Here is an 18,190-nt window from a genome sequence, read left to right as displayed (position 1 = left end):
CCTCAGTCAGAGTGTCACGTGTCCGGTGGATAATGTGCTAATGCTAAAGTATCCAACAGCTAAAAAGTTGGAACTTCTTTCCAAAAGCAATATGTCTTTAGCATGTTCAGTAGCACAGCCGGTTCTTGTGGGAATTGGTGTACCTCAGTCTATTAAGGAACAGTTTGTGGAGATATTTAAGATTCTGCCTGATCAGCAGGCCCAGCAATGGGCTGGTGTATCAGACTCGCCATGTTTCACAGTAGATGCTTTGAAAGATTCCATCATTCAAGCCTCACGGCTTATGCTTGGACTAGTGCAATCTCGCAGAGTTCTGTGGCTGAAAAATTGGTCAGCCAAAGCACCATTTAAAAAAAACTCTTAGCCGCTCACCATGAAAGGGGAAACTGGCCATTTGGAGACTATCTGGATCAATACATCCAAAGGATCTATAATGGGAAAAGCTCTCTTTTACCAGTAAAGAAGTTCAAACATTTCTCCTGTAAGCATGCTTTCTCACCTGTGTCAGGGGCATCAGCCGCTAGGCAGCTTTGATGGTCTCAACTGTCAGGTTCAAGGGGAAGACCCCCTAGGGCAGCACCAGGGTCAAAAGAGATTGTGGGGCAGAAAGCCCACAAAACAGAATGCTAAAGCTTCCTTATGAAGGGGTGCCCCCGCTCGCTCAGGTGGGGAGAAGGCTCCTGCAATTTTCAAAGATCTGGCAGGAACAATGTCAAGACAGATTGATGGCTTCTTCAGTTTCCCTAGGTTACAAACTAGAGTTCTGAGAATTTCCGTCTCCTCGTTTTCGAAGATCAAATGTTCTCAGGGATCCAGAGAAAAAGAAGTCTCTTTCTAGCTCTGGATCATATTTTATCCCAGTTGGTGATATCAGAGGTTCCCTTAGAGGAACAGGGCACAGGTTTTTATTCAAACCTTTTCATGGTCCCTAAACCGAACGGAGAGGTAAGACCCACTCTAGATCTCAAAGATCTGAATCGGCACTTAAATATCAGATCCTGGAGTCAATGCGATCCGTTGTTTCCATCCTGCAAGGAGGGGAGTTTTTGGCTTCAATCGATATCAAAGATGCATGACGTGACAATATTTCCCGCTCACCAGAAATTTCTGTGCTTCAAAAAAGAAAATCATAATTTTCAGTTTGTGGCCCTGTCATTTGGTCTAGCCACAGCACCACAGGTGTTCTCAAACAATTCTGGCACCTCCTTTAGCCAGATTAAAGGCTCAAGGCATAACAGTCCTAGCCTATTTAGATGGTTGACTTTTAATAGATCATTCAGTCTCAAACCAGAGTCTGATCACAGCTGTAAACTACCTGGAATCTCTGGGTTGGATACTCAACCTAGAAAAAGCCTCCTTAAAACCAACAAGGAGATTACAGTACTTGGGGCTGGTCATAGATACCGTACAGAAGAAGGTATTCTTACCCCAGACAAGAATCAGTTCCATTATAGGAATAATTCAACTTATTAAAATAAAGAAAAATCCTTCCATTCGGCTGTGCCTGAGATTGTTGGGGAAAATGGTGGCCTCCTTCGAGGCCGTCCCTTACGTGCAGTTTCACTCAAGACTGCTACAAAACACCATCCTGTCGGTCTGGAACAAAAAGATTCAGGCTTTGGATTTTCCAATACGCTTAGCCCCCGACGTACGTCAGAGCCTAAAATGGTGGTTGATATCCAGCAAACTCCAAAAGGGGAAATCTTTTCTGCTAGTATCCTGGAAACTGGTGACAACAGATGCCAGCCTTCTAGGTTGGGGAGCAGTCCTGGAAGAAGACTCTGTCAAGGGGAGATGGTCCAAGTTAGAGAGGACCTTGCCCATCAACATTTTGGAGATTCGGGCAGTACGTCTGGCCCTAGAATCTTTGATGGTTAGACTACGGGATTGTCCTGTCTGGATTCAATCCGACAATGCCACGGCTGTGGCTTACATCAATCACCAGAGGGGCACGAAAAGTTGTGCAGCCCAAAAAGAGGTGAATCATGTTCTAGCTTGTGCAGAACACAACATTCCTTGCCGATCGGCAATTTTCATTCCAGGAAGAGAAAATTGGCAGGCAGACTACTTGAGTCGCCAACAATTATTTCCGGGAGAATGGTCTCTTCACCCCGACATCTTCCTAGCGATATGTCAGAAATGGGGTATTCCAGACATGGACCTGTTTGGGTCCAGATTCAACAACAAAGTCGACAACTTTGTGTTGAGAACGAGGGATGCGCTAGCATGTGTAACAGATGCATTTAGTCTTCCCATGGGATCAGTTTTCACTGATCTATGCGTTTCCTCCAGTTCTGCTACTTCCGCACCTTCCCTGCAGGAACAAAACAAGGTGATTCTGGTGGCCCCAGCGTGGCCCAGAAGATCTTGGTTTGCCAAGATCATAAAGATGGCAGTAGCAGTCCCTTGGACTCTGCCATCATGGCCAGACCTTCTCGCACAAGGTCCGGTATTCCATCCTACCTTACGGACGCTAAATTTAACAGTTTGGCTATTGAAACCCACATTCTAAAGGATCGTGGGTTATCTCCTTCAGTATTGTCTACTTTGATTAATGACAGGAAGTCGGCTTCCAGAATCATTTACTATAGAGTCTGGAAGGCATATGTTTCTTGATGTGGATCCAGGGGTTGGCACCCCAGGAAGTATGTCATAGGTAGGAGCCTTGATTCCCTGCTAATGGGATTAGAAATGAAGCTGGCCTTGAGTACTATCAAGGGCCAGATCTTGGCCTTGTCGGTGTTTTTTCAACGGCCTCTTGCTTCCCACTCTCTGGTGTGTAGCTTTATTCAGGCGGTAACACTGATTAATCCCCCTATCGAGGCACCCCTAAATGCATGAGATTTAAATTTGGTCTTATTGGCTTTGCAGAATCAGCCTTTTGAGCCTTTACAGGAATTTTTTTTGACAAGAAAGAGAATCTTTTTGGTTGCATTTATTCTGCTAGAAGAGGATCGAAACTAGCGGCTCTGTCTTGTAAAGAGCCATATTTGATCATGCACAAGGATAAGGTGGTTTTTTTTGTCCTCATCCTGAATTCCTCCCAAAAGTGGCGACAGGTTTTCATTTACACAAAGATATTCTTCTTTCTTTCCTTCCAGAGCCTTAATCTAGGGAAGAGAAGGCACTACATTCCCTTGATGTAGTAAGGGCGATCAGAGTCTCTTTAAAGGCGACTGCTCCGGTTCGCAAAACAGATGTTTTGTTTGTATTACCAGAAGGTCCAAAAAGTAGATTTTGATGCTGCCCGTCCCCTATTTCCAAATGGATTTGTCAAGTGATTGTTCAAGCTTATGGCTTAAAGAAGAAAATTCCTCCTTTTCATGTTAAAGCACACTCAACCAAGGCCCTTAGTGCATCATCAGGCCTCTATGGCTCAGATCTGTAAGGCCGCAACTTGGTCTTCAGTTCATACATTTACCAGATTTCATCAAATCAATGTTAAAGGTCATGAGGATATCGCCTTTGGGTGCAGTGTACTGCAGGCTGCAGTATGAGTCATCTGGCCTCTTTTTTGACCTACTTTTCTGTTGTGTCTCCCTCCCTTCAGTTGCCATTGCTATGGGACATCCCACATAGTAACTACTATGGCTCTGTGTCCCCTGATGTATGAAAAGAAAACAGGATTTTTATAACAGCTTACCTGTAAAAATCCTTTTCTTTGATGTACATCAGGGACACAGCGGTCCCTCCCTTCTTGCTATACACTTGTATTGCTTGGCTACAAAACTGAGGACTCCTGTAGTGGGAGGGGTTATATAGGGAGTACACTTCTTGCCTTAGGGCGTGCCAGTGTCCATCACCTATCAGTGGCCCTATAACCCACATAGTAACTACTATGGCTCTTCTGTGTCCCCTGATGTACATCAAAGAAAAGGATTTTACAGGTAAGCTGTTTTAAAAATCCTGTTAACAGTTGTATTGCTGCAAGTATTTTTAATTTACAGCTTTTTTTTTTTTTTTTAACATCTGCTTAAAACTTTGCACAGTTTTGTATATTTAAATGTATTTTATGGCCTACTTTTTTGCATTGTTTTTATAGAACTAACTAGTCTTTGCTACAATTCAGTAAAATACCATATTTATAGGGCTGCATCTAGCGATTATTTTCATAATCAATTTGTTTGCCGATTTAGTGTTTCAGTTAGATAAAAACCGAAAAAAAGTGGCGTATAATTTAGTTACTATGTCACGTTTAATCGCTTTTGCCAACCAGCTGCTGCCATTTTTACTGTGGCAGAATGACACGGCTGGACGAAACTGTTACCTTTCGGCATCTAGGGGCACACCCACAGCGTGTCCGGAGCTGATGCGATGGCTCGTGACAGAGCGAGAACCTTTCAGGGGAGAGGAGAGATTGTGTGTTCATACTATATATGAACACCAATCTTTCCCCTTCTAGACAGTCCCATCCCCCCACAGTTAGAAAACACATAGGGAACACGGTTAACCCCTTCCCTGCCAGTGACATTTACACCATAATCGGTGCCATTTATAGCACTGATCGCTGTATAATTGTCAATGGTTTAAAAAATGTGTCAAGTGTCCGATAAAAGTTAAAAATAAAGATAAAAAGATCGCTGCCATTACTAGTAAAAAAAATAAAAATGCCATAGATCTATCCCCTATGTTGTAGACACTAACTTTTGCGCAAATCAATCAATATATGTTGAAAAGTAGGTGTAAATACTGCGCCAACCTAAAATGAATGAGCAGCCAACACAACAATAAGACTTATTGTAAAAGTGATGTAAAAGGAAAATGTGTAGCGCTGATGATATATTATACAATGTGCCACATTTCAGAGAGAAATGTGAGCAATATAGGTACAATAAATGTTAAATCAATATGCGCTTAATATTAATTATAGAAAAAAGTAAAAGATATTGTATTTTCTTCAAAATTGTCGCTCTTCTTTTGTTTATAGTGCAAAAAATAAAAACCGAGGCAATCAAATAGCACCAAAAGAAAGCCCTATTCGAGGGGAAAAAAAAAGACATCAATTTTTTTTGGGGTACAGTGTCGCACGACCATGCAATTGTCAGTTAAAGCAACGCAGTACCGAATTGCAAAAAAATGGCCTGTCATTGAGCCGCCAAATCTTCCAGGGGTTGAAGTGGTTAAATAAAGACAATTTACTGCAGTGGTAAACAAAAAAATAATCCGCTATATAGTTAGGGAACAAAATATCTAATACATTCTGAAAATAACAGACAGAAGTATATACTGATAGAGGTTGAATATGGTACATATCATCAGGCTCAGAGATCTAAATTTTTATTTAACCACTTCAATACCAGGCACTTAAACACCTTCCTGCCCAGACCAATTTTGAGCTTTCAGCGCTGTCGCACTTTGAATGACAATTGCGCGGTCGTGCTACACTATACCCAAATGAAATTTTTATAATTTTTTTTCCCACAAATAGAGATTTCTTTTGGTGGTATTTGATCACCTCTGCGGTTTTTATTTTTTGCTAAACAAATAAAAAAATACCGAAAATTTTGAAAAAAATAATTTTGTTTGAAAACTTTGTAAATAAGTAAATTTTCTCCTTCACTGATGGGCACTGATGGACAATGATAAGGTGGCACTGATGGACACTGATATGTGGCACGGATGGGCACTGATAGGTGGCACAAATTGGCACTGATAGCTGGCATGGATGGGCATGAGTAGTCTGCACAGGTGGGCATGGGTAGGCGGCACAGGTGGGCATGGATGGGCACTGATAGGCGGCATTGTATTATTATACTGTACTAATGTATGCCAAGCAATAATGCATGCCAATCAGTGATGCCCATTGTGGGCACTGATTGGCATCCATTATGGGCACTGATTGGCATCCATTGTGGCACTGAGTGGAATCCCTGGTGGTCCAGTGTGGGCATCCTCGGGGGGGCTGTGCTGATAATAGATCAGCACAGGCACCCCCTGTCAGAGGAGCAGCCGATCGGCTCTCCTCTACTCGCGTCTGACAGACGCGAGTGAGGAAAAGCCGATCACCGGCTCTTCCTATTTACACTGTGATCAGCCGCGATTGGACACGGCTGATCACGTGGTAAAGAGTCTCCGTCGGAGACTCTTTACCGAGATCGTAGTTGCCGGGTGTCAGACTGACACCCCGCAACAACGATCGCCGCGATGCGCGCCCCCGGGGGTGCGCAGCGGCACATAATCCTGATCACGCCATATGACGTCCGATCAGGATTATGAAACCACTTTGCCACCGTCTATTTGTTATAGGGCGGGCGGCAAGTGGTTAAAGAACAGACAGGAGTGTAATAGAATATGCACGACAGACTCCCTTGTCATAGGCATGTAGATTGATACAAGTGCGCTGCGGCTGCTGTTACTTATGCTGGACATACATTTAGAATTGCTCACTTTCTCCTTTAGCCCAGGATTACATGTCCTATGATGAGGCATTGCTCCTCAAACATGCACAGGTTCTTAGGCACTTACTGAGTTGTACTGTTTTCTGATATGTAAACAAATAATGTATGCAGGCCAACTAATTACGAAAATAAGCGACAACTATTTACATAATCTATTCGTTCCAGCCCTGTATATTTATTGAAATAATGTTTAATATAATTTTATTTCCATAGTGGATTCTGTCGAAATTGGAAGAAGTCAGAGATCTTCAACCAAAGCCATGAGAGATGATTGCAGTAACCTCAAGTCTGACTTAACACCTACACAAATTTCATGGCCTGCCAAACATTTGTACGACATTTTTGAATGGTATTGTTTAACTTATTGATTGTCAGCTATTTTACCAAACTATTAATGTATAATTGCTAAATGATGTTTTTATATATACACATACTGCTTATCTACAATGGCGGATTTTTGACAGAGCTATTATTCCTAAGAGAAGCCCTGCCATGAAGACATGTACAGTATAAATGCTATATGCAGTAGTTACTGGTGCCCTATATTTTAGGGGAAAAAAGATTATGCAACTTTATGCTCTGTTCACATCGGTGTGATCTGATGGTTTCAAATTACATGATATTTCGCACCCTATTTGTGCCTATGGAACAATTCAAATCGGTGCAACTCCAATTTACAAAAAGGTTCCTGCACTATTTTGGCAATTGCATGTGCAACTTGCATAGACATCTGTGCATGAAGTCACACACATGTCAGCAAGCTACACAAAGTTCTGCTAAAGGAGCGTGATTTCAAAGCATAAAAATAGTGTTGTATAATTTGGTGGCTATGTCAAATTTAAATAAAGACAATTTATTCTTTAATAGCTATATGCAGTGGTAAATCTAAATAACCAGCTATATAGTTAAGGAAAAAAATATCTAATACACTCTGAGAATACTATTCAGTGTGAAATGGGTGTTAATGAATGGCATGGTCTGTTAATTGTATAGAATGTGTACAGTAAAAGACAGCCTGCTGTGTAAGTTATTGTATTACTACAGAACAGTTTACATTCATTTCTGGGTACCAGTTTGCACACAAATTATTAAAATGTACACAGTGAAAAATCTTTCAATGTAATTTTACTTTTCTTACTCTTTAATCAAAATGTTTTAAAGTTATTAGTTGTGAATGTACGCATGTTTTTGTTTTCTTGCATATAGAACATGTGGTGCTACAGAATTTTTTGCACTAGTAAGGGATATAGTTTTTTTTTTTTTTTTCCTGCAACATGCCTTAACTAGATTTCTATACCTGTATATACTCAAATGTTACTCAAATGTTGCACTTTCACCATCCATTGACATTAAAGCTGAACTCCAGGCAAATATATTACATCAGTTAATGCAGTTATTTGTTCAGTGAAAATTTATTACATGCATTTTTAACCGACATCAGTACTGGACACTGTATCATGGTAGCTGTTCTCTTATATCCCCTGTACAGCAGCAATAAGGAAGGGTAGGACCAGGCACTAATCTGTTTGTGCTGGCAGGAGAGCACAGTGTTAATAGATAAACATTCTTCTATATGTAAGACAACATAGTAGTTAGTGGCTGGCCTGGAGTTAAGCTGTAAAATGTTAGAGAATTTAAAGGATTAAAAAAAAAAAAAAAAAAAATGTACTTGCTGCAATAGACTTCAGGCATACAGACAAGACCCCTATGCTTTAGTCGATTACAATCACTCCAGCTAGATCGGTCAGTGGTGCATAATGTGGATGTTGTGGTACTGCATCATATATCAGCACCATCATGATTGCTGTTGATATGTTTCAACCTATAGGTCACTGTGCTTGGGATCATCAGCAAACTATTATGTCCCCAAGTTTCTCTGACACTCAGCATTGAAATGGAAATTAGTTATGGACCTGAAACCTTCTTTTGAGTATCCAGGCTATAATGGGGCCTCTCAAAAAACACATACACCACCCACCCCCCCCCCCCCCCCCAAGGTTGCAAGGAAAGAAATTTGCTCAACTTCCACCATCAACACAGACAGTGTTAAATACAGGAATCCCTCCTGCCGAGTAGTGCAGGGAAAGCTGCTCCCACCAAGAGAAGAGTATACTGCTGGCGGCTATACCACCCGCTTGCAATAATCGCAAGTGAACTCCAGCAGGCTGATTTTACCCAAATATTGATCAACTTGGGTACAATGAGCATGTCTCATCTATGGTTGGAATCTTAGCTGGTTCCTGCTGAACCAGTTGAGATTCGATCAGTCTAACAGCTGGTTAATGTTATTTTTAAATAACTTCATTCTTCAAGAATTTTTTTTTAGGGTCAGTAAAATGAAAGAAATATTACATTTTTTTTTTTTTTTTTTTTACATAAACACGTTTAAAATTAATACTGACCTGTGAAACTAGATAAAGACTTTTTTTTTTCCATTTTATTGTGAGTTTTTGGGCTTTACATTACATAGCAAGTAAAAAAAAAATTTTCACATGACACATTTGCCAAAAGAAAGCATTGTTTTTCCCAAAACCCCCCCCCCCCCAAAAAAGTTATATAAAATTGATGTTATGTTACAAACATGGGCAAAGAACCCTTGTTAAGTTTGTGAACACAATGCTTTGTACTGAAAATAGATTTTAGTGTTATTCTAAATGGGCCAAATCACAGAATAAAAACATGTAGTTTTAAAACACTCTTCAAACGAAATAAAAACTATTTTTTGCTTTGAAAATGAAAGTTTGGCAACAAGGGTATACCCAAACCAATAGGCCGATAGTTGAAATGTATCAATTAGTCTCTGGTCCATAAGAAGTTAAATCGTAATGAGAGCTGAAGGGATTCTACAATATATTCCCAATGGCCAAAAAAATAAAAAATAAAAACACAGTGCCCTTTTGCCACGGCGTTCAAAACCTTAAAGAAAACTTTAGCTGGGGTTATGATTTAACTGTAATAAAGCGGTTTGAACTTATCCACTAGTGTCTGAGTTTAAAACATTTTAAAGTGGGGGAAAAAAAAAATGCTAAAAAAGGATGGCACACTGATACTAGACAGTAGTGATAGCACCAGGGCCTCTCTGTGGGTCACAGGCTTATGTTGGTTTTAAATTTAAAGAATGCAATACAGGCTAACAGTCCACTAAATGAAAGGGTGCTAGCTCACTGAAAGATTGCAGTACAATGGATCACCTTCATGTAATGAAAAGAATCAGTAACTTGTCTAGTCTCACTGAACTTTTATGCATTAAGTTGATACGCCATTAAAATTGACAACATTACCTATTAATAAAAGGTTTCTTCAGGTTGGGCTAATAAATTTATTCATGCTTGATTTCCAGTAATGAACCGCAGTCTCTTCTTTTTGCTTGTCATGTGTCACAGCTAGTTACTGTATGTATTACATACAATTTCCCAAAGGTCCCACTTTTTTAAAACTTGCACATGAAAAAAAAAAAAAAAAAAAAAAACAGCCTGCTCCTGTGTCAAAGGCCTGAATTTACAAAGAGCAGTGAATGCAAACATTGAATTATGGATAAGGAATTAAACAGATGTTTGTTAATCTGCACTTCCCACTATGGCCTCTTGCACATTGCAGCTTGAAAACAGTACAGTACAGTGTTTTTTTTTTTTACTGAGCTAAATTGTAGCCTGTTATTTACAATGTGTCTGTGCACATGTAAACAAGAGCCGATTATCCCATAGTAAAAACTCCAAAAAACTGAATCTGCATTCCTGGTCAGTATTTTGCACCGCAAATGAATATAAACAGAAATGGGAATTAATTTTCCCTAGGAAGGTATTTATTGTGCGTGAAAAACAAACACCCGGAAATGATATCCAAAAAAGCAAAAACTCAAACATCAATATCGTTCAGGAGGCCTGTTGTGCATTTGAACTATGTATTTTTTTTAAATCACACTTTTCTATTTTGGCAGGTACATCACTTGACCCTTGTAATGCTTTATAGTTTAAATATGTAAACCCAATATTTCATATTCCTGATATGTGGCTGTTGTACTTATATGAGAAAATATAAAATTTTCTCTTTATATGTAATCCCTGGTGTTCCTGCCACTCAATCTACTTTCTTATTAAAAACTGACTAGACTAGGCACATCGTGGTCTGTACTGTAGCTGTGCTGGAAACGCAGCCTGCTTCTCCTCCAGTGATCATACTTGTCCTGACACTCTCCTCCTCCCCCCTACAACCTTTCCCTAGGAAGACCAGTGCACTGCATTCTTTCCTCCCCTAGCTTTTATGCAGCTGAGAACACATATATAAAAAAAATATATAATATTTTTTAATCTAGACAAATAATTTGGCTTTTTTTTTTTCTTTAAACTGAATGGGTTGTTTTGCATGGTGAGGGTTTACAATCACTTTAATTTCTTATGCAGTTCAGGATCTCACATTGATATATAATATCTTTTCCACAAGGTTGCTGTAGTTTTAGTCTACAATTATACATTAAGATTCCAGAAGTTTTCATATCTTTATTGAAATTGTAAACGCAAAAAAACAAACAAACATAAAAACAATAGAGTTGGAGAGTGTAAAAGGGATTCCCTGCATTAAGCCAGCAAACAGTGGCAGTAAAATGATGTAGAGTCGTTGCCATATCTTATATAAAAGGTGGAGCTGCACCAAGTTCAGTGTGGCATACATTAAGGGCCTAAAAACTACTTATATCCTCATACACAGTCTCTTAACTTCCCAACAATTGTTCGGTTTAAAAAAAAAAAAAAAAAAATCACAATTCTGGTTGCTTTGCATATATTTCATATTAAGGTTGACCTGTAGAACCAAGAATACAGACCACCCTCCCATCAAATCCTGCCTGCCAGAGTGGGCTGATACCAGGGAGCCCAGAAGTGGATGACACCACAAAATAACAGGTTTAAAAAAAGAAAAATAAAAAGGCAAGCCATCTGGAATATCAAAATTGTGAGTGGCGAGCTGTTTTAAGCAATGGTGATGCCTGACATACAAGCCTATGGGGGAAAAAAAAATTCTATGGCGAGTGATGAGTTCTACCCAACCACACAACAGAACTGCTGTGTGAGCTTCCTCCTCTGTGCCTCTTTACTACTTCTTAGGGGTCACATCACTCATACTACAAGGCCTGCATCTACTATTCTTTAGTTCGGGGAAGACTATCCAAAACATAATCAGGAAATAAAAGTACCATTTCCTGTACAAGCAGATCTTATTGTGTTATCAAACAACCAACATTACTTGCCAAGGACACATTTTATATATACAAATGTTTAACATATTCTGAATACCACTACATTTAAAAACAGAAAATATAATCTTGACAAAGGCTAACAAAACATCAGATTTAAAATCAAAACCCAAATAATGTTGATCCATTTAGCAGTTTAACAACAAATAATCAGTATCAAAAATACACTTAAAAGTAAAATAATCATACACATTGCTGTGTCTGGTTATCTGATGATGCTCACAGAAATTCTGCACTGACATCACCATGTTTTCCTATAAGGCTTTCATTGTGAATCGCTTTTACAAAATGTTGGCTTTGTAAGAGAAGTCATGAGTGATAGTGCAATTTAAGAAAAATAACTTACAAAACTTGAAATTAGGAAATCTGAATTTTATACATAAGAACAAAAGGTTGATCATTTGGGTGTGTAAGATTGCTTAGAGGCTGCATAGATACAGTTTAAGAAGAAAAACATCTACCAGCTAGGCAAAAAAAAAAAGGGGGGGGGGGTATTTTTTTTTTCTTTCAAAAAGCCCCCAACAAGAATACAAATGGATAAAGTTTACCATTTGGAAAATGGTCAAGTATGCTTTTTGAAACATGACCTCCTAAAAAAATGAAATGAAAAAAAGCACTTTATTGTGGAGGCTAGATAGCACACGCATTGCTAATAAAGTAGCCAGTTTGAAAATCAAATACAGAACATATACAGCACGCCAAGATCCTTTAGTGTCCTAAGATTTTAAATTGTATTTTTCTTCATATTCAAACTGCCTCACTGGAAGAAAACAAAAATATATGTATATATGCTTATACAGATATATACACATACATATTATTTATAAAGAGATACATATTTACAAATATCATTACAATGTCTGTCTTTGGTATTACATTGTAAAAGTTCCTTGATTAACATTCTTCTCAATAGATAATCTAGCTTTTCTGTTAATGGCTCTATTAAATAACACCCACCCACATCCTTCAGAAAGAAAACATACATTCTACAATTATAAAGTCAAACACCTGGGTCTATTTAAAAAAAAAGTTAAGATTTTCTATTAAAAATGTTGTGTTGCTTTGAAAAAGTTAAGGCAATGCTGGTTACAAACTAAAACACAACATGGTTGGGGGGGATAAAACAATTCATCTATTTTTTAAGTTTCATTTTTCAGTCTGATTTTTTTTTAAATATCTTTTTGTACATTGGATAAAATAAGCTAAAACACGGGGGGGCTCATTTAAGGTATATGAACCACATTAAAAAAAAATAAAAAAAAACAGTAAGTGGGGGAGGGAATTAATATTTTCTCTTCCTGATTACATTTTCACCAGAGATATTCTTAAAAATTAGAGCACAGTACAGTTGGTAGAGAGCTATACCATCTTGCCTCCAAGGGGACAAGTCATTGGTACAGAATAATTAAAAGATCCACAGACTGCATTGTCCAGTTCTTACACTAGATTGAACTCCCTAAGGTTTAGTTGTAGGATAGTGTCTTTAACAGCAGCAAAGACAAAGCGAATATTCTCAGTGTCTGTAGCGCAGGTGAAATGAGAATAGATGACCTTCTCTTTGTCAGGGTTCTGGTCCTGGTAGAGCTTCAGAATGAAATCCCGAGCGGTTTTGGCATCTTGTTTAGGACCTTTTTGACAAACACAGAATCCATTAGAAATATACTCATACAGAGCTATAAAGGTCTACTACCCCACTACGCAATACAATTCCATTTTGCTTACTATCCCAGTTGTGTACAGCAGAGCTTAGAGATAGGGAGGGATAAGCAACACAAGGAACATGTTAATAGGAGAGAGCAGAATGACACAGTGGCAACAAAAAAGTTTGTGAACCCCTTGGGCTTAACTGGAACCAGAGCTAATTTCTCATGCCTTTACTGAACAAACCCATTAAACAGTCAGTGTTTGAGGAAAAAAGTAAATTAACCCTTTGTGTTAATAGCTGGTTGACCCTCCTTTCGCGTCAATGATTTCAAGCAATCACTTTTGGTAGCTCTGGCTTAAACCTGCACAACATTGAGGAATGTTTGACCATTCTTCTTTAAAAAAAACTTCTGCAGCTCAGACTAATGCCTCGTGCACATGATCGGATTGTTGGCCAATAAAACCGTGGAATTTTGTCCGAAGGGTGTTGGCTCAAACTTGTCTTGCATACACACGGTCACACAAATGTTGGCCAACAATTACGAACGTGGTAACCTACTAGACATACTAAGTGTTTTTTCAGCAATTGTCCGTTGGAGCATACAGATGTTTTTTTTCTGCCAACAGCCTGTCATCCAACATTTCCCGTCGCAAAGTCCGAACGGCTCTCTTGCAGTAATGCCACAGCACTTCTATGGAGTTAAAGTTTGGCATCTGACTGGGCCACTACAAAAAGGCACATTTTCTTTTTCTGAAGCCAGTCGGTGGTGGATTTACTTCAATGCTTATTATTCTTTAGGATAGTTTGGTAAACTTGGTAATTCATTTTACCCAATGATGGCAATTGTTCCAGGCCCTTAGGCAGCAAAGCAGGCCCAAATCATAACGTTCCCTCCACCATATGTCACAGGTGGGATGATGTGCCTTTTAACGCCATTCATAGTACTGAGTATTCTTCCCAAACAATTCAACTTGACTGATGGATGCCTAAACACTTTGAGATTGCTTTGTATCCCTCTTTACAGTTTTATACAGATCAAATACTCCTAATCGTACGTCTTCAGAGAGCCCCTTTTTTGCAAGGCATGGTTCACATCAGCTGATGCTTCTTATGCAAACATTTTAAGAATGCTGTTCATATCGTCTTAATTCGAAGCAGCTCCAAACTCATTTCATTAATCGGACTCCAATTCACTTTTGTGCAAGTCATTTTTTGGGCTCATTTACTTTTTCTTCCAGCTCTGTGAACGTTTAATGGATGTGTTCAATAACAAAGTCACAAAAAATAAGAATTGTTTGTGTGTTATCAGCTTAAGCACAAAGGGGATGATTTACTAAAACTGGAGAGTGCAAAATCTGGTGCAGCTCTGCATAGAAACCAATGTTTTTTTTTTATCTCAAAGCTTAACTGAACAAACTAAAGTTAGAAGCCAATTGGCTAACATGCACAACTTCAACAAATTTTGCACTCTCCAGTTTTAGTAAATCAATCCCACTGTGTATGACGAGTATCGACTTAGATCAGATCACAGTTTATGGCAAATTCAGAAAACCAGTTAATGCCAACAGGATTCACATACTTTTTATTGCTATTGTAAGAGATGAACCGATTAGTGTGCTGCTTGTCCTTTCACTGTCCAGTCACAGGCTGTGGCGGAGGGAAAGTGAATCTGCAGCAGAAAAAGATGAGATCCTCTCCCCGATTTCATATACATGTAAAACTCTCTTAACAGAAATAGGAGGTCTGTCAAATGGTCATATACTTGAAACCACTAGCTGCCTGGCACAGGTATCCAGATCCTCTGGCTTCAATACATTATGAGTCAATGACTCAGAACATATATGCAAATCAAAAACCAGTCAGATGTCCTGAATTGGTTTCTGCTAAGTGATCCCCAAAGTATTGAAGCCAGGTGTTTAGGTAAAAAACAAGAAACTCATACGTCAGCATTGGAAACCTCCACATTTCTCTTGACTGGATTCCTAGAATAACTCATGTCACCCATCTCGTGTAATAGTGTTGACAAAGTGTACAGAGCCGAAAACAAAGGCTACTTAGTCCTCATGCAGACAGGGCGTTAAAAAAAAACAAAAAACGAGCTGTAAAGCCACTACCAAAACCAGGAAAAAGGGGATGTAAAAACACGCTTTTAGTAGCTCTTTGCACTGGCGTTAATGTGCGTTTAGTAGCCTCTTCTATTTTCCACTCTTACTACAGAGCACAAGTCGCATTACATGTCACAATTAATGCTTCCCTATGAGAGCCATCTTAACCAATCCACCTTACAGCCCATTGATCTGAATAGAAGTCACACCCAAGTCAGATTATCATGACCCAACTGAAGATCTTGAAAAGGAACCCCATGCCAAAATGGGGGAAAAAAACAGCGCGCGCCCCCCCAAAATCAGTACCAGACCCTTATCTGAGCATGCAGCCCAGCAGTTCAGGAATAGGGCATGCTTCACGCAAGCGCCATACCAGGCCACACGCCCTCAAAGGGCCTCTTCCCGACAACCCTGGAAGATGGTTGTGAGAAACTGCCCCCAGGTGAATGAGTATGGGGTACCCCTACCCATTCACTCAAAAAAAAAGGCAGTGTAGTGTAAATAAAAATAGATGTTTTTTTGACAAGTCCTTTCTTAAAATCAATCTTCAATGTGTCTTCTCTGCCAGTTCTTATATAGCCATGTTGCATGGCCATCCGATGATGTCACCATGAGACCCCGTCCCTTGTAACGGAATGTGCCATCAAGCATGCATGGATCATCATCCGACTTGGCTGCGACTTCAATTCAAATCAATGGGCTGAAAATCCGATCAGTTATGACGGCTCTCATAGGGAACCATTTATTTCTGACATGTCAAAAACAAAAAGAACCCACTTGTCACGGCTTAATGCTGTATCCAGCAGACATTGCTGTAACGCTGGTCTTCAGAACACGCTGGCCCTGGGTTTTTTTTTGCAGCTTGAAAAAGGCCTATGCGTCTTACAGCTCCTAAAAGCCTATGTGTGCATGATGGACACACAGAACAACATGGAGAGTTTTTAAGCTGCAAAAAAAATAAAAATCTGATGCTGGTAAAAGCAGAATGTGTGCATAGAGCCTCATTATTTCAGAGTCTTAAAGTGATACATACACAGCTCTGTAGAAACTAGGTGGAATATTGGGAATTATTTTGATATATTTAAATGCAAACCAAACTGATATTTGTAGTACACACTTTTACTTGGAGACACTCCAGACACAGGCCAATGATTTTGGGCCCAGGATGTTAACACTGTGGCAGGCTACAGTTCTGAGCCTGAGTACACATCTGAGGCAGGTGAAGGTGGTTTACTTTAGGTCTGAGTGGCTTATGAGGAAGGATACATGCACTTTATATGAAAGAGTAGAGCAACTTAAGCATGTACATAATTTAGGAACTGTGGATATTATCCAACAAACTTCAACTTTTCCAAGGTAAAAGCCCAGTACACACGGCATGAAAATTGGTCCATGTGTACATCTGTCTGTTCTACAGTAGCCAGTGTACCCAGCTTAAATGTACCTTTTATATAGAATATCTTGCAGCCAGAGCATCCAGCCAAGTTTTACACTGTTCTGGGGGCAGTTTCCTTCTAAGCCCTTGTACACACGGTCAGAGATTCCGACGGAATGTGTCCGATTGGACCGTTTTGTTGGATATTCCGACTGTGTGTGGTCTACATCGGACTGTTTCCGTCTGAGTGTCCGACGGACCAAGTTTTCCAACTTGTTGGTAAAATTTTCCGAAAAAATGCTCCGATCGGACATACTCAGATCATGTGTAGAGAATTCCGATTGGACAAAGTGCCACGCATGCTCAGATCAAATTCCTACACCAAAGCTATTGGCTACTAGTGTGAACATAGTCCTGTCTTAACGAAATAATGTCATCACATCGGATTTTCCGACAACTTTGTCCGACCGTGTGTATGCAACAGTTTCGGACAAAATCCAACGGATTTGGTTGTCGGAATCTCCGACTGTGTGTACAAGGGCTTAGACTCTAATATGCGAGTGATGCACCATTGGTCTTCAAGACACAGGCTGAGAATCAGGATCACTCAAAACAATGAGCATACCATCCTCTCTGGAGATACCAGCTAGCTGGCCAACCTGCCAGGGGCAGAGGAAAGTGTCAGAATAAAAATAAGCACTCAACGGGTAGGCTGAGTCTCCCTAATTAATCTTGGCAACTGGGCACATTCATATGCTTGGTCTACATGCTTCAACTTGGAATATCTGGTCCCGTCTATTGAGGATTCTACCAATCCAATGGAGATCCACAACACTATCCGATTAAAGTCAGATTTGACATTGCTGAAATGCTACAGAAAAAAGTCCCTATGCTCAAAATTCCTTATCTGAGCAGAATTTTTATGGTTATCTTCAAGCCTTTGCAACAACAGTGTAACCAATGCTTACCAGTGAACTCTGGGAAGTAGTCAATTAGGTGAGAGAACTGGATTTTTTCCTCTAACAAATCCTTCTTATTCAAGAACAGGATAACAGAAGAATTCAGAAACCAGGGGTAAGTTATGATGGTCCTGAACAGAGCTTTGCTTTCTTCCATTCGATTCTGAAGAAAAAAACATTTTTTTTAATTATATATTTATATTAACAGAATTCAAATGTGCAGGTGGATATTATACAGGCGAAAAAAAAATATTCAAATATAATAAAAACACGAATTTCCAAATGGTATAGAAAATACAACTACAGCTGTGGCCAAAAGTTTTGAGTGACACAAATATTAATTTTCACAAAGTCTGCTGCTTTTAAGTTTTTAGGATGGCAATTTGCATATACACCAAAATGTTATGAAGAATGATTATTAATTGCAAAGTCCCTCTTTACCATGAAAATTAACTTAATC

The 18,190-nt window shown here is 39.4% G+C and overlaps 2 protein-coding genes across 3 annotated transcripts in view; one reads left to right on the top strand and one right to left on the bottom strand.

Annotated features, from left to right (window-relative positions):
- The window catches only part of VPS13A (vacuolar protein sorting 13 homolog A), a 327,166-nt gene extending 317,429 nt beyond the window's left edge, over nt 1–9,737 (top strand). For both annotated transcript variants that reach the window (XM_077474893.1, XM_077474892.1), the window contains exon 72: nt 6,612–9,737. In XM_077474893.1, the coding sequence (XP_077331019.1) occupies nt 6,612–6,662 (51 nt within the window). In that variant the 3' untranslated portion in view covers nt 6,663–9,737. The remainder of the gene's footprint in view (nt 1–6,611) is intronic.
- A 1,137-nt stretch (nt 9,738–10,874) lies between these two features.
- The window catches only part of LOC143973964 (guanine nucleotide-binding protein subunit alpha-14), a 175,183-nt gene continuing 167,867 nt past the window's right edge, over nt 10,875–18,190 (bottom strand). Inside the window, exons 6-7 of the mRNA XM_077474895.1 lie at nt 17,740–17,893; nt 10,875–13,274 (exon numbers count right to left, since the gene is read on the bottom strand). Coding sequence (XP_077331021.1) covers nt 13,084–13,274; nt 17,740–17,893 — 345 coding nt within the window. The 3' untranslated portion in view covers nt 10,875–13,083. The remainder of the gene's footprint in view (nt 13,275–17,739; nt 17,894–18,190) is intronic.

Source organism: Lithobates pipiens, unplaced genomic scaffold (assembly GCF_037356315.1).
Source record: "Lithobates pipiens isolate NorthernLeopardFrog02 unplaced genomic scaffold, aLitPip1_a1.2 Scaffold_13, whole genome shotgun sequence".
NCBI classification, from domain to species: domain Eukaryota; kingdom Metazoa; phylum Chordata; class Amphibia; order Anura; family Ranidae; genus Lithobates; species Lithobates pipiens.
Note: the sequence above shows the minus strand (reverse complement) of the source record. Positions and strands in the feature narration are given on the sequence as shown.